Genomic DNA, 16,093 nt, shown 5'->3' on the forward strand with positions numbered 1-16,093 from the left:
GCCATCCCTGTGCTGCCCTGTCTCCATTTTGGCTCTAATTAAGTGTTAAATATTAGCACCCGCAACCATGGAGGCAGCACACAGCACACGCACAGAGAATACACCGCTTCCATCTCTCTCTCTCACACACACAGACACACACACACACACACACACACAGAATCACAAAGCACTCATCTCCACTAAAGCAATGGGAAGATTTTAAGTGTTAATCTTGCAGTTCTGCTGATGGTGTCTAATGTATGCAATTAACAGTCAGCCAGGGCTGAGGGTTTGGTAATTAGCTGGCTGTTCACACTGATTAGAGGCTACCGCAACCCTATGACTGCTCTCCTGTCCCCGAGGCTGCACAGAGAAAAGAGGGGGGATGTGGTGGAAGGAGGGGAGAAGGGTGGAGGGGGTAAGAAAGAAAGAGGGAAAAGATCCAGTATTTTAGCCAACAGTATGAGAGAGGATAAAGGTGAAGGTGGTGACCAGTGTTTGTGTGTACATCGGTAGAAGGAACCGATCATTTTGAATTGAATATGTTACTTATTTATTAACCTTCACTAAAATCTACGGGAATAGAAGATAAGAATTGGGGTTCTGTCTTCACTTTTGTTGACTTTAACAGAAATCTTGATGAGCTTGAATCAACGATGGTTCATAAAAACATCAGGTCACTTAGAAACTTAGCTTAACACATCATTATCATTTATCGTGGTTTATTGTCAGTCTTTATTATCCACTGCTTACAAGATGCTTGCTTGTTAAAGCAGGAACATTCTTCTTCTGGTTTGAAACAGTGCTCGTGGTATTAGAGATCTGTAAAAGGACACAAGTACGGTTAATAACACAAATTAACACACACACAACAGATACACTGAGTGGATTTTGATAGATCGGCTTAGTCTTTTGTCAGTGAGAAAAATATATGAATATATTTATATAAATACGCATATATTTTATATACCTACATATATATGTGTGTGTGTGTGTGTTTCTCTGTGTGTGTGGGTCTTTAAGCCTTTCTAAATTAGCTGGTTCTCTGGGTAGATTTTTTTCCATCTCGTTGCACATCTCTGTGTAATTGGGTCAGCTGGTGGACGTGTTTGTGTGTGTGTGAGCGCGACAGCATTTGCCAATGTGTGTGTGTATCTTGTGTGTGTTGTTTCAGCTTGGCCAAAGCCATCGCAGGGGGTCCATGTTCATTTGGGCCGGCGTCTGGCCGTATGGTACAAAACAGTTTGAAATGTGCAGACACCAACACAAACATAAAAAAAAGCATCACAAGGGAGTACTTGCATTGCACAGCATGCAACACTGTGCACACTAACACAAACTTTTAACACAAACGTACAGAAAGTGGTGTGAGAAAAGAAACAGCCATGTAACACAGTGTGTGTATAGAACAAACACACATACGCATGCAGCGCAGCGATGTGCTGATAACTGTTGGAAACTTCACGTGTCCTAATGCAATCTCTATCTCAGTGGGCCAGTAGACTTAAATCTGTCTCCTGCAGAACACAATACGTGTGCAAGCTGCACACGGACAAGCCACTGTTCTCCTCTACATCTACAGTCATAACACAGTTAAGAGCACAGTTCTCGTGATTCTTAACATTTTGTAAAAACTGTAAGAGGATGCTGACTATTCTTATGTTTCTTTGAAGGGAGACAAATCACCAAGGTCGTCTACTTTTTTGTGGGGGCATTAGAGTTAGTGAACTTTCCTAAACACTACATCATGTGCAGTAGTATGAGACAGTACACTTACTGTGTTACATTTCTGTGACAACGTGTGAATCTTATTCTTACAACTTCAACACTGATAACTTGTGATAAGTGTGTGAATCTTCACTGTCAAAGGCATTTCCAGTTAAATGTGTCCTGTGGCTGTGATCAAACAGGACAGAGCAGTGTCCAGGTGTTCAAACAGCAAGTGTGCAGATGGACCACCATATGTAATCTTTAATGTTTGCAATGCACAATGTGTATCAAAATGTTTTTGAGGAGACGTAATTATAGTAAACAACTCATAACAAACATATAGTTTACTTTCACTTCCTCAGTTTTACTTACATCCTCCTTTTTGTTGTTCTAAAAACAGATTTTTACAATGACACAATGTGAGGTTGCTCCTCAATAACTGAAGCCAGATCATCTTTGCAACCAGTTTCCAAACATTACACATTAATACACACAGATGCACACAGAACTGCCTTCTTTCATACATCAGTTGTACACATGCACATAAAAATAGCTTTAAAAATGCCACAAACTATACACACACAAGTGCACAGGTACTCATAAGCATCACAATCGATTCTCACTGGTTTCCATTTGCCCTGTAACCACAAGAAAACAAATATAGGCCTCCTGGATATGCGTGTTCGTGTGTGTCTGTGTAGCAACTGGGGCGTGAGAGAGGGCTATTCTGTATGTGTGTGTACGTCTGTGCCAGACTGTTGTGCGGTCTCGGGTGTAAACGTGCAGTCAGGACTCATTTGGCAGACAAACAGGCTGCAGGGTGGCTGGGGAATCGACGTGTGTTTATGTGTGTGTATTTGTCTTTATGCGTGTATCTGATAGAGCAAAGGCAAGAGAAAAAAGAAAGAGAGCGCAAGAGCAAGCAGTGGAGGTTAAGTCTGCATGACTGCACTGTAGCCCCTTTCTGTCAGACCAATGTATGGCGCATGCACACATATACACGTACACACATACACAATCTGTACTATAGAGCATTCTGTTATTTTAGTAAACACACACATGCGCGACCAAACTGATGTGGATAGTTATAAGAATGATTTAGACAGCATTAAATTTGCTATAACAAATGTGCAATGGACAGTGTGAAGGTCAACAGGGCTGCAACTTTACATGGTGGCATTAGAGGTAAGAAGGGCACCAACAAGGAAGAGTTTCAATACAGTCTACTGATATAACGCTAAATCACAACAAAAATGATATCAAGGCACTTAACATCATGATGTGAAGAAGAAGTGAGAGAATCACAGAATTACATAAACATATACAACTACACAGAGTTATATTGAAAATACAACAAATCCCAGCTGAGCAGCACTAGGCACAGTGTGGAGTAGAGGTTGGGCGGCCATCTGCCTCAACCGGTTTGAGAAAAGAACAGTGGGTAGGTTGGTAGAGCCAGTAAGTGCACTCTGGAAACGTACTCTCAGGTCGGGGATTCCTGCAGAAAGGTACAGAGAGGAGAGAACCATTTTTACATTGAATTATTTGGCAGATGATTTTCTGCAAAACGACTTACAAGGCACAGGCCAAAGGCAGGGTAAGCATAAGCAGGTCTGCCTAAGGACCCCTGCTGGAGGTAGGACACAGCTAGGATTTGAACCCCAGTCTCCTGCATGGAGGGTGTCGATCTTACCACTACATAGTACTGGTGGTTAGGAGATGCACACAGCTTAAGTCGCAGGTCATCTCTCATATTAATTTCTCTTTCTTTTGTTTCTGCCAATATATTTAAGAATAGCTTTGAACTTCTCTGTATTTTCTTTGCATATTACTGTACACTGAGCTCAGGCCACAGCAAACAGCACACAGGCTGTACAGCAAACACACACACCTCCACACATAGTCTGAGATGCCTTATCAACAATAGGCAGAAAGGAAATGTAATTAGAACCAAATAAGGAACCTTCTTTTCTTAAGTGAAATCACAGGTATGAAAGAAAGGTCTCCACCCCTCCCACCAGCAGCGTTCTCACACCCTTCCTTGTGGTCTCTCTCTCTCTCTCTCTCTCTCTCTCTCTCTCTCTCCATCAATACCGCTCTCTCTCTCCATCATCAGCACTAAATTCTCATTGATGTTTCTTTTCTTCTGCTGTATCGATCGCTTCATGAGAAGGAGGGGAGAAAGGGAGGAAGGGAAGAAGGGAGAGATGGCGTTATCTGTTAATTAATTTGTCCTGAAGCCGGCCGCCTATTAATCAGACAGATAAGAAGCATTGGATGGCTGAACGGCGCAGACAGGCTGATGGTGAAGGGAGGGGGCATCAGGAAAGCACACACACACAAACAGAAATACACACAGATAGAGACGCACATGCCGAGACTCGCAGAAACATAATATATGTATGGGAATGTGTGCATACACATAGAATACAAACATGCTGATGAAACAACAATCCAGCAAACACACAGTACAGTTATGTTTTGTTTAAATACACAATACACCCATATGCACAAAGCATGCAAAATTACATTTGCACATCACACACACACACACACACACACCACATGCTGATAAAAATCATTACCTGAATAAGAAAAGCTGCACTTTCAGCTCAATAAATTAATCATGGGTGTTTTAATTATTGGTGTTTTCTTTTTGTGTGTGTGTGTGTGTGTGTGTGTGTGTGTGTGTGTGTGTGTGTGTGTGTGTGTGTGTGTGCTTGTGCACATTGGTGTGCATTTTATGTGTAATTAGATGTTTGTTGATGGCTGGTATGTGCAGACCCTGTTATTAACAAACAGCTGGTCATTTTGGATGATGTTTCCACAGTTTTTACCTCGTCTACTCGTCCATTTATGACACGTGTGAGTTCATTGAATCCTCAGTGCGGCTGCAGAGAAAAAGTTAAAATGCACAACAAGTGGCACCATTAAATGATATTAACCCCTTACTCATGTCTACTTCTCTTCACTTGACCCTGGGCTCTGAAAGGAATTGTGTGCGTGTGTTAATTTGACAAATGCCAGTCCTTATTTCCCCTGCCCACAATGAGTGGTAAAGTCCTACGGACCCCCTAAAGACATCTGCCTCTGTAAATGAGATGTGTGTGTGTGTGTGTGTGTGTGTGTGTGTGTGTGTGTGTGTGTGTGTGTGCATGCATGAAGATCCCTTTAAGAAATTCACCTCTAATCCCTTCTGATGATTTCATTAAGTAGAAGAAGACGCTGCCAGTTGGCAACGATACTGCTCCCTTCACAGTACTCTGTGTGTGTATGTGTGTCATACACATTTGGATTCATTCCACTATGTGTCTATGCATTTACGTCTATGCATATGTGATTTTGTATGTGTGCACAGACACACATCCTCCTCTGTCTACTGTATACGTGTTAGTGTGTTTGGTTGGAGCTGTTAACTGTTGTAGATAGAATGAATTAGAGCACATTACAAACAACAATAGCCTGCAACCTGGATATAATGAGACGCCTGCCATTACCCATCCACACACTGTGAGATAAGAGCCCCCAACGCACATGCACACACATAAACACACACACACACAGTATCGCACACCTACAATCTCAAGAGGAGGCACATCGCAGCAGATGTTGTTGAAGAATTATCTTCCTTCTCATCTGCCTGCTTCTCCTGGCAGGATGCTCCTCAAACACACACACACTCATACACAGTCACACACATACTCATACTGGAGGGCTGCAGTGAGGTCTGACAGGTGCGCTCACACGGGCCACTGTGTTTGCCTTCCCTATGAAGACTTCACACTCACATAAAACACACACATATGCAGACAGGCAGGTGTGAATGGACAGGTGTGTGCGCAGAGGACAGCTGTGTGGTAAGGTGTGAGTGGGCAGGTGTTCCATTAAAGAGACAGACAGACAGAAAGAGAAAGACGGGGAGGGAGAGACAAGCATGAGGCTGCTGCACTTAAGGGGAACAATGTAATGAGAATATTTATATGATACAGTGTACTAGAAAAGGTACATGAAGTACACACTACAGCAGATACAAGCAGGACATGCATACATACAGGTGTATCCAGATGGATGAAGTCATGGTAAAGACAGAATCACACCCTCGGATGGTCAGCCGTAGCCAGACGCTGACAGATAATAAGACATGGATTACAATTGGAGAGACGGACAGATATAGATGTAGGCAAATAGAAAGACATGGATTGACACTGGAGAAAGCAAGAGTTTTGAGGCCATAGCAGCAATTAGTGTGTGGAGTGTGTGTGTGTGTGTGTGTGTAAGTGGTGCGGCAGCAGTGGCCAGAATTGATCCATGGAGGCTGTGTCAGGGGGAGATAAGGCCTGCCTTTCCCCAGAGAACAGCCCTAGGCACAGGGGAGAGAGGAGGAGGAGGAGGACTTTGGTCATCTGGATGGATGGAGAGTGGGCAGGGTGGGAGAAAAGGGAGGAACGCTGATCTTGACCCTCTCACTAGCTTGAAAACTAGCGTCTTCTCTTCTCATTCCCTTTCTTCCTTGTTAGTTTTACTTTTAAATGCCATTTTGTTTTATCACTGAGGCAGTAAATTAGAAACAGCAGCACTAAGAGCATATTTGTTATTGGCAAACAGTTAAAAGTTGTCTTTACAAGAACAGACCAGCATGTCCTTTTACATTAGATATATAGTGAAACAATAAGAAAACCAGACTGACCACATTTGTCTTCTCTGTCTCCATCTTTCCCAGGTTTCTCAACGCTGTCTTTGGCAGACCAGATGAGTCTACTGCAGAGTGCGTGGATGGAGATCTTGATCCTGCGTGTTGTGTACCGCTCACTGTCTTTCGAAGACAAGGTTAGCATCTATGGTGTCAAGTTTGTTTTTTGCTCTTATACAATCTGTAAATACACAAATCAAATCAAATCTTAATATGTAACCTCTTCACCTTTCATGCAGTTGGTGTATGCGGAGGACTACATAATGGACGAGGATCAGTCGAAGCTAGCTGGACTTCTGGACCTGAACAACGCGATCCTTCAGCTGGTCAAGAAATACAAATCTATGAAACTAGAGAAGGAGGAATTCGTCACTCTCAAGGCCATTGCTTTAGCTAACTCAGGTTTGTCCTCACTTTCAGCTTTGTTACTGTTTGTCTTTTGGTGTGTGTTTGTGCGTCTTAATGTGAACACATGATTAGTGGAGAAAGAGTTAATCCGAGGAATCTCCAGTCCCACGGGACTCATTTAGGCTGAACCATCAAAGACTGATTTCAGGTCCTCGAAACAAAACAACACACGCTCGCGACTCCAAAACATGACGTACACTTTTCCCTCCCAGATATTTTTCACAACACCTGCAGTTGTTAAACTTCCAGCTTTAAAGCCACACGTCTGTGTCTCATCACACTCGAACATCACATGTTCCTACAATTATTTCACGCATGCATACACACAGACGCGCCATACAAACACACACGTCTTCGACCAGGCGTCCACCTCCCACCCCCAAACAAAGTGGCGATCCCTTTTACAATTAGCATAGTCGTCTCTTCAGATGCCTGTTAAATAAGGTGAAATCATTAAAACCCAAAGTCTGTCGATAAAGCCTCCTCTCTGATGTGTCCAGCTGCATCGACAGCTGACTGACACTAGCGCACACACACACATACACACACACTCCTTCTTCCTCCCATGACCCGTCTTTTGAACTTTGTCTTGGAAGCCGGCCAGCTCTTCAGTACTCTTTAATTACAAGGGGGGAGCTGTCAATACAATGTGTTTAAATGGGAGAATGCAATGGGAGAGCTTTGAATAGTGAGGGAGGGGTCTTTTGTTCAGATTCTGCCACCATCAAGCACACACAGCAACACATTCACATACACATACTCTCAAATATTAAGCATAAACAGACATTTAACATATTAGTTACACAGACTGTAGTTCTGAGGACACTCTCGGACACATCAGCACTTCACCCTTTCCTTAACCACCACATCCTAACCTAAACCCTGAAACCACATCAGGTGTGAGGACCGGCCCACTAAAAAGCCCTCACAATGATGGTATTGAACCAAATTTGTCTGCACAGCTATAGAGAGACACGCACACACTGCCATGCTGAAGATATTGACACTTTGTTTTCCTGTGGGCTGTGTGTGACAATCAATCTCTTGGCTCTGTACGTGTGTGTGCATGTGTGTAGGTGTGTGAATACCGCTGACTAAAAGTTGAGGAAGCTGCTTCTGCTGGCTGAGAACACTGGTGATGGGGATGGTGGTCATTACACGGTTCTGTCACTTTACACTCAATGCACAACATTTCAAATACACAAATAACAGTACAGTGTTTAATGACCTTTATAAGCACCAATAGATTCTCTTTGCTACACAAAGACACAGGCAAACAGGTTTAACTCCAACTATTGGCTGTTTTATTTATAGAATAATCTGACTGTTTCATAAAATGTCGCAAATACTAAAATCATTTATATAAAAAAGAGTCCTATTGTGGCATCTTCACATTGTTTACTTTGTCTCATCAACAAGATATAATGACCAGCATGGCCTCTCTGTAAATGTAATAATCAACTGAGCACATGTTTAGTAGGTTTGACTTGGACTGAATTAAATTAAATTCTTGTTTCCAGTGCTTTGTCCCCTCAGTTACATCTGAAAACCAGGAACTTTAATTTAGTCTGGTGATTTTTATTTATTAAAATAATGTGCAGGAAATCACATTATCAGTATACTTACTATAAGAATAAATATTGTTGTTATTGTTGGAAAACCTGTTATCCCCTCTACAGCCCCCCTCAGAAAACTCACATCTGAACTAGAAATTCTTTTAACTCATTGAAATCGAGCAGCTGACGCCCAAATAAGAACTTTGCGTTGTTGGCCGGGCTCCCTAACTGCTCTTCAAGACAACAGAATGCTAGCATTAGCATTTTGAAGGGCACTGACACTAATTAATTCACAGGATGCTAATCGTCTGCATTAATGAAGCCGAGCCTTAAGAAATGTTAGCAAACGTGCCCCACATGTAAAGACAGCTTAACTAGCCATGGGAAACAGGAGGCACGTGTGCGTGTGTGTGTGTGTGCGTGCATTCAATTATGTATGTGTGTGGATGTGTTTTAACAGTCTTATGTGCTCATGCTCATTAACGTGTGCTGTTTTACTTGTGATGTACTGCAGGCCACAGCGCAGGCTGCAGCAGTTCAACACTGAGCTAAACACACAAAGTTAATCAAATACTATTAGAAATTAATTTAACTTCAGTTTAACTCATGGTCATTACAGACTCATGAAACTACTAATGATAAAACAAGAATAAAGAGTGTTTTTTCATTGTCATTGACATAATTACACATTCATCTGTTGTTGTTGTACATGTGCATGATGTGCTTGTCAGAATAAACGGTACAATCCTCGTATTACGTACATTTAATAAGCAAGTTTAATATGTGACTGAAAAGTGTTGATAACTATTGTTATCTATTAATAAGATAGAAATCTATCTGTAGTGTGAGCAGATTATATTGTTTGTTCTATGTGTAGGAACAAAAGAAAACATTTTCCCTCCTCACAACCTCCTCCGAAAATCATCAAACACAGGAAAAGCTCGGACAAGTGAACTAACCACTGTTTTCTAAAGCGAGAAAAAGTAGAACCAAACCAATAGAAGCTGAGTTTTCTATTGATCCCCATAGAATCCAACCCACAAACTGTTCTGCTCTTGCATACTGATACATGCATTATACTCTATAGATCCAACTCTGTGTACTTGATTGTGTATATGTGTGTATGTGTGTGTGTAAATGTGCACGACTTCGTTCACACAGTTTATTTTGAATTTATTTTGTCTTCACATTATAAATTTGATGTTCAGGAGACTGTGGATGTTGCAGTTTATGCTGTTTTACATGTGTTTGTATCTAAATATGAAAACTCTTTGTGTGTGTGTAGGGGTGGGGGGGGGGGGGGGGGGCTATCAATAGCTGCCTTGTGATTATTATTTAACATGCATGTAGTCATTGATCAGAAACATTGATCGGAGGTTGGGAGCTAAAGGCCAGTTCACATTAAGACTTTGCCTCCCTAAGGGCCAATATGGAGCGTTATTAGTGAGGGACATTCTCAGCCTTTCTAACACACTTGCTGAAACACACAGAGAGATTACAGATGTGTGCAGACAAATTCTTATGCACACACACACATTTACACACGCTCAGGTGTTCCTGCATCTCTCCATCATTCTACAACTCTATTCCTTTTCTCTCCACAACACTCGTCTCTTTATTCATTCATCACACCCACAAGTCCACACTCTGAAGACAGAGAAAGGTGTAGCCCCGGCATGTAAAGCCCCATTCCTCGGTGTAGTTATAACTGCAGCGTACAGGTTTTAAATCCACTTTATGCACGAGGAACCTTTTATACATTTCAATTTAGCTAACAAATAACACAGAAACAAAAAGTGACAGAGGCAAAACTACAAATGTCTCACGTATCTTTATGTTCAGATAAGACTTTTTGTGATGTATTTTTCTTCCTTCTCCAGACTCCATGCACATTGAGGATGTGGATGCGGTGCAGAAGCTTCAGGATGTGCTCCACGAGGCCCTGCAGGACTACGAGGCTTCCCAGCACCAGGAGGATCCCCGCCGGGCGGGCAAGCTGCTCATGACCCTCCCCCTGCTCCGCCAGACCTCCACCAAGGCCGTGCAGCACTTCTACAGCATCAAGCAGGACGGCAAAGTCCCAATGCACAAACTCTTCCTGGAGCTGCTGGAAGCCAAGGTCTGAGGCTGGAAAGTTGGAGGACAGCTCAACACCAGTCTGAACCACCTGAGCTTCAACTCGAACTCTAAACAACAACTTTGAATGACCTCTTGCTCTTTTACACGCACACACTCTTACACACATGCGCTCACAGAACTATGTCCCTGAAATATGTCTGCTGACACGTCCCCCTATGATTAAACAAGCAACTGAAACCTCTTACCTGAACCCCGAACCTCGACGGCCTGGAGCAAAAGGACGCTGACTTGACCTTTTGTTTTGGGGAAGATGCTGACAGACTGACGTGACCCCTCTATTAACGGGGGAAAGACGGTTTCCTTCAAAACTATTAAGAGTCACATGACAGTTACCACGATGACACCGAACACTGATGATGACGAAACAGTCACGTATGCATTTAAAACAGTAAAGATAAAAAAAACTTAAATGAGGACAAAGTTAAAAGAAACTGAAAACTCATTTTAATTCTGGGAGACTCTGAGACTGCACTTGTGTCTCCTTCTCTCCCTATTTCCCCCAACAGAGTTTTTTAAATGTTCGAAAATGAAGAAAACAAGTGGAAAAGAATGAACTCTAAAGAAGTATGACGGACGTTGTCAGATCACATGTACATTGAAATTTTGGATGGATGGACAGAAAGAGAAGAAGAGGAAATTTGCCCTGCCAAACAGTGGAGCTCATCCATTCAGAGGATGCCAGCAAACTTTACTGTCACAACCCACAACTGTTTCTGGTCTGAGCTTCCAGTGGCTTTCAGTCCCGGGCCTGAAGAGAGCTGCTGATTTTCTGTTCCACCAGTTGTATTTCAAATTGTTGTGGTCATATTAGAAACCAGCAGGGCTCAGAATTTGAAGGCCCAGGACTGTAAATCACAGCTGGAAACACTTCCTGGTTCTCCCTAAATTCAGTCCCTGGTTTCCCATAAGTCCCCTTGTTGTGCTTGTTGAGGACCAGCGGCCCCGGCCTCCCAAATCTGTCAATATTACTACACTATTATTGTTTGTATGCTTGACACGGCTGAAAATGGTTTCAAACATTCGAACCACACGAGGAATCAGTTGACAGGCGACAAAACAAAGCTACACAGTCTGAACAGAGTCCCGTCCAGCTCCGTTCACATTCTCTGAGCTGGTTTAAACTCTGTCCTCTCGTGTTTAGACGTCTGTTTGAAACATTTTCAGCTGCTCAGTGGCCCAGGTCTGTGGTTCTACACACACACACACACACACACACACACACACCCAGTCAGTAGAGATTTCAGTCTGACAATGTGCCATTAAGAATAGTTCAGCTCACGCTCATTACCCAAACTCCCAAAAACTTCAAAGTGTCACTTCAGTACTTCCTCCCCCTGCTCTGCTGCGTTCGCAACTTCCAGCTCATCTCTTGCGTCAATATAGAGATATCTTTGTGATTCATTCAGGGAGCGATGGTGGAAAGGTGTGCTGAAAAACTGACTGAAGAACAACTATTGTTGCTTTGAAACTCCTTTTTTTCTTAATTTATATCTTGAAGTAATAATAATCTTAGTGACGATACCAATATTAGGGTTGTAAATAACTGTCATCCTGTATATGACATATACCACGGCTTTGTTTTTATTAATATTGTCTTCTTAAATCTGAATCACTCAGTATGTCTTTCCTTTTTTCTATTGGCTTGACCACTTTCAGCAATTATCATATATATATAAATATAACGAGTAATAATGTATTAACAAATCAGCGTTTATCTTAGAAAACTCTGATTAATAGTGGTTTTTAAAGGAGGGTTTGTGCATACGGGCTAAGTCTGCAATATTAACATTACGGCCAGTCTTAAATTTGCGAGACAGAGACGAGAAGGATTCGAGGAGAGCTTGTGGCTTCTCTTTCTCTCTGTGTAATTTGCCATAAGCTGTTAGATAACAGGCAGTGTTTTCTTTTGTTAGTGACAGTTAAGCAGGAACAAATATGGACCAGGAATGTCGAGACGAGATGTTAATACTGCTTTCACATGAGAGCTATGTGAAGAGAGGTTATCGAGAGAGCTAATGAAGTAAACTCAACTAAAATATCCAACATCCAGTTTGAAATGAACAAATGTTTGCACCTTTTTTTGAGGCCAGGCACTTTTTTGCTGTCACATTTAACCAGATGAATACAAGACAGCTATTTATTTAAAACCAGAAGTTCAGACATAAGCAGATTTTGTTTATTTTAAAGTTAAGGTGTGTGTTTCTTTAGCAGTGTGGGGACCATTGGAAGAAAACAAATTGTGCTGAGGGAAATGATGCTATAGAGAAATCAAAACATCATCCAAATAAAATAATACAAAAAAAATGCATGACACAGACAGTTTCATGTTAGCTTGTTATTCCACTTCCTGTTATTTTAAAATTACAAAGAAAATAAGATGTTGTAAAGATGAATGTCGTTAATTCTATGTGCCAGAGTAAAATTAATCAAATAAAAAGGAGACCTACAGAATAAATCGCACAGGACATTTCATTCCACACATTATTTAACTGCCCAGCTTGTGTTTCATCTATTGAAAGTGAACGAGTCCTTTTTGTGAATTGACTTAACAGCTTTATTTATGCATTATTTGAAAAAGATTTTAAGTTACTTTTTTCAAAGTTGACATCAAAATAGTTACTTGTCAATATTGAAATGTGTGTTTAGAAACAGGAAATGGAATCAGAGCTGACCGGAAGCTGTCCTACATTCAGCCGTCAAGTGAGGAGAAATTGATTTCATCGTTAGAACAAGAATGAATATGATTAACTGATCACAGCTTTAACACGTGACGACAGCTCAAAGACTTTTTATATCATTATTTATTTTGTTTCTGAAGCCGAATAAGAATGCCAAAATGTGTAATCTACTGTAGATGAAGGAGTAATCTAATATAAAACGGCAACTTGTCACAGCTGAGGAGTGCTGCAGTTTAAGTGTAGTTGATCTAAACATCACACGCTCAGTATCAGACATCAGTATTATTAGTACGGGGTATTTTCTCAGCCTTCTTAAACATTGTATATTGTAAATTATACAGATTATAATTCTAACATAAGACATTTTATTGGAAACAAAACTGAGAAAAAAAAGAAAAAAAAAGTAGTTCAACCTTGATGTGTGTTTCACGTTTGCTGTTTTTTCTATCAAGAAAAAAAAGCTGTTTCTTTAGTTTTCTCTGTTTTTGTTTTGAAGTCCTGTTTCAGTTTGATCCTTTCCTCCTCTGTTCAGTCCTCTAAGGCGTTGCTGTGTATTTTTTCTTGTGGTGATTCCCGTTCTTGTGCCGTGTGCTTCTACTTTAGACAACCCGGAGTAGAGTAGAGGCCATGTTGTCTGTTTGTCGGATCTGTCCACTGGGGGTCTGGGTACCAGATTCTCTCACAATGAACTGAACCGGATTTGATGCTCTTCTTCTAGACTCTTAACTAGACCACCAAGATCAAATGACAGTATTCATCTTTACCAAACTATACATAACTAATGAAATATTTAGTATCTAAATGAAGAAACACTTTACAAGTATTTAAAAAGGGATCATTTGTGTAACTTTCCTGTAGAGTAAACAGTATACTGTATATCTTTAGGTTTAAATAAAGATGAAATGAAATGGACATTTGAGTAATTCAGAACTGTAGGTGACTCTTTTTTGATAAACTCGCTGTACATACCTGCCTCACATGCAGCTCAGCTAAGTCATGATCTTTGCTGTTCCAGCAGGCAAACAGAGAAAATATCACTAAGAACTTTTCTTCCATTGTTTCCTGTTTTTCTTGCTTTACGACAAACAGTGAAAAGTGGTTTTGGAGCTGAAGGACAGGACTAGCTATAGGAAATGTTCAAGTAAAACTTTATCGTGTTTCATTTGCACTTGCTGTTTCTCTTCACCCTAAATCCATTACATTGTGGGGACAGTTCTACCAGAATGAAACCACACAATCCAGATTTTTAGATCAAATGTTCATCTCTAATGATATTACGCTCATTGTACTTCTGGATGCAAATTTGTAGATGCATATTATGCATCAAGATCTTGAACACAAACATTTCAGAGAGAAAATATGCAGAAAGATAAATTTCACACGTGCATTTGAGATATTTGTAAGTGAACTCTCCGATGACAGTGCTGAATTTCCTGTTTTGATTTGTCTTTGTACCACTGTCTCATTGTCTAATCATCAGCTCTTCGTGAATCTGCACAGATCTTATGGGAGAAAGGTGCTCTTTTCTTACTCTGGTTTCTCTCTGCTCTTTATTTGTCAGTTGTCCTGACTCCTGAACGATTCGGCGTGGTGAAAGGTGTTACACATCTCCCTGACTGATATGTTAAAGTTTTTATTTATCAATGTCATTGAAGTAAATTTGCTAAACTGCTCCTGCAGCATTGCTGCCATGTTTGAATAAAAGCAGATGTGTAAAAAAGAAAAAACTCCAGCTGAAATTAGGTGGGAGGTTGTGTTTCTTTCAGAGGGTTAGATCGAATTTGCTGCTCTTAGCCAAGATATTATTTTAATGTACAGAAGAAAGTTTTTCCTTTCGTTTGTTTTTTGTTTTTTTGTTAAAAAGCAATATTTGAAAATGTACAATGACGAGGCAAGACGTGCACTTGTTTGTGTTATAAACTCTAATGCTGATGGATCTGTCTGAACCATCTAAATGACAACAGTGCAGAAGGACTGTTTGGGTTTTTGCAGAGTTATTGATAGAAAGCGTTTGACCTGGTTATGCTTAGGGCACCATGTTATCACCCATAACTTACATGTAGTTCCATTAGCTGCAAATGCTCAGTGTACTGTAACACTAGCGGGAGAAGAAGGATGAGATATTCAGCCATAGTGGCACAGCACGATTGCCCATCTTCCATGGCTGCCCCGTAGAACTGCTAAGGCCAAACTGCGTCTATCTACAGCTCTACAGTGTGCAGGCATTTAGTTGTATTTAATCCCCAAGTGTAACTACCACTTGTGCTGCAGCTAACGCTGCGGTCTGAATTTGCAAATATGAAGAAAATACCTAATGGACAGAGAAGGTTGACACATTTGGATAAAACTCATATGTAAGAGTTGTGGATGAGAGACAACCCTGTAGTGTTATTAAAACATGTCTGTAGATTTTAGATGTGCTTCACATCAGTAAAGGGAAAAAAAAACAGTTACCTGTATATTTTTGTGACGTGTATCATACAAGTGTGCTCCAACAATAATGTCCATTTGTGTAAATGTATTTATTTCACATTGTATATATTGTTCAATGCAAAAAGAGAGACCTATGATTCTGTAACTTAAACTACTATGGGTTGAAACATTACATGTGTTACTCCAGACTATGCCTTTCAGGATTATTACAGTAGAGCAATATCAATTAAAACCAGGCTTCCAGTTTTGAAATCTGTCTTGTGTCTAATTCTTCACACACTTCGTTATTTTGAGTACGGTTGTGTTTCTTCTACAGCGACCCCATATTAACACGTAATCGAGGAAATCATTTGTCATAACTCACTGGAGATGACAATGCAAGAAAGAGCAAGGTGAGCTGTAGCTGGTTATTCTAATTTAATTTAACATAGTGAAGACGTGTAACTGATTACACAAGAAAAACACCAACTATATCAAATGAAATACTACTATCTAAT

General features: G+C 40.8%; 1 protein-coding gene across 10 annotated transcripts in view; it reads left to right on the plus strand.

The window, feature by feature from the left end:
* esrrga (estrogen-related receptor gamma a) overlaps positions 1–15,848 on the plus strand; it is a 127,621-nt gene extending 111,773 nt beyond the window's left edge. For 9 of the 10 annotated variants that reach the window (XM_026378097.1, XM_026378106.1, XM_026378103.1 and 6 more), the window contains 3 exons: positions 6,413–6,519; positions 6,622–6,784; positions 10,227–10,471. In XM_026378097.1, coding sequence (XP_026233882.1) covers positions 6,413–6,519; positions 6,622–6,784; positions 10,227–10,471 — 515 coding nt within the window. Of the gene's footprint in view, positions 1–6,412; positions 6,520–6,621; positions 6,785–10,226 lie in introns of all 10 variants that reach the window. The other variant, XM_026378096.1, reaches the window with a different exon arrangement.
* The last annotated feature ends 245 nt before the right edge of the window (positions 15,849–16,093 follow it).

Source organism: Anabas testudineus, chromosome 3 (assembly GCF_900324465.2).
Source record: "Anabas testudineus chromosome 3, fAnaTes1.2, whole genome shotgun sequence".
Taxonomy (NCBI): Eukaryota; Metazoa; Chordata; class Actinopteri; order Anabantiformes; family Anabantidae; genus Anabas; species Anabas testudineus.